The following is a 5740-nucleotide window of genomic DNA, read 5'->3' on the forward strand; positions in this document are numbered from 1 at the left end:
TAAAGTGACGTCGCACTGACACAAATCCCTGTATGGGAGGATACAAAACAGTTCCACAGCTTGTCAGCAGGATAACCCACAGGGGAAAAAAAAAAAAAAAAAAAAAAAAAATAAAAAAAAAAAAATAATCCACTGAAAAAGCCCTGAAGGCCAGAAGTGGAGGTCAGCATCACTTTATGCTCTACCGATGTTGACAAATCCAGATGTCGACACTACTTGAGATGAGCCCAAAAATATAGGGCTGGCGTATAACAGAAGTAGGCGAGATAGAAATTAAAAAGTTTTTGGCTGCATACTCAAGGTAGTTTAAATTCTTTACCATGCTCAGAGCCCTCCCTGTTCACAACGGAAGTTTAAAAGCAGAAGTCAGATAACACAATTTTAGTACTTACTGCTATAATCACCGTATCCATAGTAGTTGTTGTAACCAGTGTAGTCATATCCTCCATAGCCACCGTACCCTTGACTATTGTAGCCATAGCTGCCATACCCCTGATTCCAGTAGTTACTATATCCCTGGTTCCAGTTTTGACTGGGGCCTGCAGCATAAGTTACCAGATGTGAGAATACTGAAACACTTCTCGTGCTAAAACAAGCAGGTCGGAGTTAAGCATGAACTTACCACCACCTCTTCCGCGAGCTCGTCCAACAAATCCACCTCTGCTTCCCCACTGCTGCTGCTGCTGATATTGTTCCTTTGACATGGCTACTTTTATTTCACACTAAAGAGAGAAAAAAAAAAAAAAAAAGGAAGTCAGAGCCAGAATCTATTAATGAGAAAAAAAAGTCTTTAAAATTTTAAGCAACCAATGAGTTATAAAAAGAGATAAGTGGAGAATTTAAATTAACCATACCGGATAAAAATCAAATGCTACTGCAACCTAAACAGTGGATTTACACATTTGTAGAAGGAAAAAACAACGATATCACTTTTGCTAGTGACAACAGCTCTCAAAGAACTGTTTCCATTTCATTCTTCATCTGAATTTCAAGCCTTAGAACAGAGGCGGGAAATTATTTCGGGCTGAGAGCCGCTTACTGAGTTTTGGCAAGCCATCGAGGGCCGCATGATGGACAGCCAGGGGCAAATAAACATTAATTTTCTCAATTTAAGGGCCCTGTGGGCCAGATACAATGGCCTGGCAGGCCACATCTTGCCCACCCCTGCCTTAGTCTTAGAATACTGGAAACAAACCTGAGTTTGGAAAGCAACCTTAGTTTTACTCAGTTTTAGTCTGAGCACAACTTAGTTCTCAGCCTATATACTGAACTATGTAAAATTTAATTTTTTTTTAGTTATTTTTTTCCTTCCAAAAATCAACAGGGATCCTGGTTTTCCCCGTGTTTAAAAATCACAAACTTTGATTAAAAAAAAAAAAAGCACGTAATTTCTCTAATTAACTCCCCCCATCCACACACTTTTATATTATAAATACACACCTGTATCAGTTGAACACAATTTTATTGATTTAAAATTGTAAATATATCAATTTGGAAGCCAACCAATGCCTCAATTACTATAATAAAATAAATTTGAAATACCTATATACTTTGGTACCTGATCTGGGGTTTATTATGGGGAAAAAACCCCAAAACCAGAGCTCCCCCTGCCCTCTTCACCCAACAAGACATGGGTCCAGCTATGGCTGCTTCCCCCCCCTGCCCAGCTACTGCTTTGTGGTGCTGAGCAGCCTTGATATGCCAGTGCCCTGCCCATGCCATTGCCCCAACCCTGCCAGAGGGCCCCCAGCTGCCAGGGCTACAAGGCTAGGGACCGGGGTCTGCAACCACCCAAGCCTGGGCTGCTGCAGCACAGTAGTAAAACCCAGCTCCCCCCTCCCCACAGGCAGCACGGCCAGGCTTGGGCTCTGTAGCCCAGCAAGTGGAATCTGGTGCAGCAAGGCAGAGTGTGGGTCAAAGGGGGGAGTGGAAGCTCATTGCCATCACTAGGAGCTCTACACCACCATAGTGAGGTGCCCCCAGCCTGCCTGGCAGCAGCCAGGGGCACAACCACATGCCAGTACTGCAAGGCACCCAGGGTGTGCATCACCAGGGTGGCAAAGGGCTTGTGTTGGCTGTAACAAGCTTTCCCATGCCACCATGCTACTGCAGGTCCCACCCACCAAGCTGCAGAGACCTCCTCCACCCGGGCCCAACTCCCTCTGTCCTTCACTATGTGGGCTTCAACCCCCACCCCAACTCACCTATGGGAGCTGCTCTCTAGGCTGTGGGCTGGCCATGCACATGCATATGTGTGCATATGCACATGGTACCCCCTGCTGATCACCCTTTTCTCACTCCTGCAAGCCCCTTGCAGGATGGAACTCTGCCAGCCTGCATGGGGGAAAACCCACCATTTTCTGTGTTTCTCTTCCTTTAAAGGAGAAAATCCAGGTTTTATTGCTTTTTTTTGTAGCAAGTGGAAAACCCAGATCCCCAATCATCAATAATCACACAAGTGACAGAGCTTCCGAACTACAGCAGTTTAGCATCCAATCAAGTAAATTTTTATGTCACTTCAGTAGCGTTCCAAAAAAATTTTCACCCTCATGGTCTTAAATGGTTATCCCAAAGAAAGCATCCCATGTCCATGAACAATTAATCCAAGATGCAAGTACGTGATAGCAGTCTGCCAGCATAATGCAATGCAAACCATTCCAGAAGTGCAGATAAAACTTAGGTGATACCCAGAGTAAAAAGGGCAAGCAAGGTTGCAGACAAGAAATTCTAAGGGAATTCTTGATGGAACTGTAACCACCTCTGAAAGATGCAGGAACTTGCAAGAAAGTAAGCGAGAGCTTGAAGTCTCACATATGTTTAGCAGGGAAAAATGGTGCACCAAGCCCTGCGAGTGAGAATCCTGGGCCATGGGAAAACATGTTGCAAAGCCCCTGAAAGAAGAGGATGACTATTGTGTTTGAGGCCAGGAACTTAACAAGGGAGACAGAGAAGTGAAGGAGTTAGAATCCTGCATCCAAAGGAAAAACAAACAAGTTAGGATGAAAAAGGGTACCCAAACACACATCATGATTCCTAGAACATTTTTTGCCTCTGTAGCAACATAGCCAAAGATGCCTCACCAAGGCTAGCCTACACATTCTCAGGATATTACTCCTGAATTAAAGCAATTATTTATGACATTCACATACAGAAAATTATCTGCTCCATTACTAGAAGCAGTTGTAGGACTCCTTAACTAAAATTTCAGCATACCTTACTGAGCCCAACATTGTGGTATTTCTTTTCCATTATTTTCTTTACTGGTTCTTCCTCCTTGAAAGTAATAAAGCAGAATCCACGCCTTTTATTGGTTTTGTTGTCCATAGGGAGCTCTATAGATTCCACCTGGTGATAAAAACAAAACAAAACAAAAACAAAAAACAAACAACAAAAACCCTCAATTTAAACAACTCGGTGTTATTTATAAGTCAAATAATCGCATTTACATTCATGAAATTCACACAAGCTAACCAGCTTGCCAAGTAACAAATTTCCATGGCCAGGTGTACATTTGTAGCACTACATGTACTATAGCCCTAGAGTTCGAAACAAAAGTGGGCTCCGATAGTTTGCCACCTTCCACAGAGGGTGGCTGCATGGGCAGTGGCAAGAGCTGTCCTCAAACCTGTCCCCGTCACCCTCTTCCTCCCCAATTGGAGGGGAAAGAGGGTGAATAATGGAAGAGCAGAGCCACTGTACGATGCTGGGGGAGCAAGGGACCCCCCAACCTTAGCACTACATGCAACTCTACAAACATTAAAAATAGCATAACAAAACAGCACTATAGAGAAATTCCTATTTTTAAAAGAAACATTTCAGTCACACAAAGGGTGGGATGCATATCTGTACATACACTTTTTGGAATGCTACAACAGATGATATCCATCCATCCATGGCCCACATATACTTTAGATGTTTTTGCCGTCAAAAGAAACTGTGTGTTATGCAATCTTTTGCATAAGTTCAGATATAACTTACTAAAATCTATCCAATACATAATCACAAGAGGAATTTCCTTCACTGTACTTCTCAGTTTTTTGGAGTAAGGATTCAAATTCATAGGAAAACATTACAGCACATTTAAGCACTAGTTAGGAAAGAGGCATCTAATCTTCCTTCATAAGAGTACCTGAATAAATACAGTACCCGAAGAATGTTTATACTGCACCTAAAACTTACTTCCAACTTGACCTTAATCTTGTTAGAACCACTACAGATATTAAATGTTTCAAGTTTTTAGAACGTCTACTTAGCTACTTTTGCTACAGTAAAGTTGTAATTTTCGGCACCTTGATATTCTTATTAACCATTGTATTTCTAAACCCATGTTACAAGAACAATTTTACAAAATTCACTAAATAAGCATACCTAGTTATAAGATGTCTCTTCAACCAAGTTACAAGTCCAAATTTTAGTGAAGACAATTACGGTCAGTGGTACATTGCAAACTGAACTGTTTGTAACCAGTTTCATAGTAGTTGGGGTCAGAAGGGATCTGAACAGATCATCTAGTCTGACCCCCCCGCCACTGGCAGGAGCACATGCTGGGATCACACAACCCCAAACCAGTTACAGCATGATCACTTGGTAGCCAGGTTCCCTGACAATTTTATTTATTGCACTGGCAATAACTGAAAGCTTCCATTTTCCAGGCTACTGTAAAAGTAGACAGCTTCTAATGCTGGTTTAAGTAATGTTACAGGAACTTAGATTGGCCAATACTATATTTACCACATATTAAAAAGACAGAACAGCAGTATTTTTTTCTCCCTTGAATAAAATCAGAGAAGTGGGCAAGAGAATGAGGCCAATTTAAAAATAATTCAGCTACTATGACTAGGTCCCTGTCAGGCAAATAACATTAGCCTCAATAATTAAGAAACACAAATGAAGAGTACCACTGACAAATTTACAAATTTCAAGGCCAACAGCCCCTAAAAAAGAAGTAGGTTAAATCAGCTGTTACCTACCTCCCCAAAACCTCCAAAATACTCCCTTATTTTCTCCTCAGGTGTGTCTGGAGATAGGCCACCAACAAAAATCTTTTTAACGGGTTCTTTCGTTTTCATGGCTTTAGCTCTTTTAGGATCAATCACCTTTCCATTCAGTTTGTGTTCTTTCTGGTCCATGACCTATGAAAAGTTGAAGTTAAAAAAAAAGTTGGTTTTAGCCACGATTCAAAACTAGATTTTTTTTTTTAAGTTACCATCACTATTTTTACCAAAGGAGCATAAGGCATAATTATGAGTACATTTTTGAGTGGGGTAACTTACTGCGCAAAGCCAAACAGAAGATACATAATATAGACTTTTTTTCCTATTGCATATTTCCTCCCAGAAAGCTTCTAAGAATTGCAATGGATCTTAACCACATAACATAATTAAAAGGGACCTATTTTAAGATAACACTCCAAAGAAAGTTAAAAAACGCCAAAATCATCAACAGATTTTCTTCTTCGGTTTATACATCACCACCTATGTAGTTCATGTAAGGATCAATGTCCTTAGTAAGCTATTCAGGCTAAAATAACAGATATCCAAGATATTTTTGTACAATGGCTACAATTACTATAGCATTTAAGGATGACATGCTGTGACACAGCACCTTTCAAACACAAACCTGAAACATTACTTCCAAAAATACTGCTCCCTGCATTTGAGTTCTATAGGTCATCTAAAAAGTTTTTTGGTTTTCTTTTTCTTTTCTTTTGGGGGGGGGGGGGGGGGGGGGGGCAAAAACA

At 41.0% G+C, this 5740-nt stretch overlaps 1 protein-coding gene across 4 annotated transcripts in view; it reads right to left on the bottom strand.

Moving 5' to 3' along the window:
- HNRNPD (heterogeneous nuclear ribonucleoprotein D) overlaps positions 1-5740 on the bottom strand; it is a 16898-nt gene that overhangs the window by 4320 nt on the left and 6838 nt on the right. For all 4 annotated transcript variants that reach the window (XR_001358924.2, XM_006035624.3, XM_025191800.1 and 1 more), the window contains exons 3-6: positions 4971-5132; positions 3214-3345; positions 623-722; positions 393-539 (exon numbers count right to left, since the gene is read on the bottom strand). Coding sequence is in view for 3 of the 4 variants with exons in the window: in XM_006035624.3 (XP_006035686.1) it covers positions 393-539; positions 623-722; positions 3214-3345; positions 4971-5132 (541 nt within the window). In the remaining variant the exon portion in view is untranslated. The remainder of the gene's footprint in view (positions 1-392; positions 540-622; positions 723-3213; positions 3346-4970; positions 5133-5740) is intronic.

Source organism: Alligator sinensis, unplaced genomic scaffold, assembly GCF_000455745.1.
Source record: "Alligator sinensis unplaced genomic scaffold, ASM45574v1 scaffold42_1, whole genome shotgun sequence".
NCBI classification, from domain to species: Eukaryota; Metazoa; Chordata; order Crocodylia; family Alligatoridae; genus Alligator; species Alligator sinensis.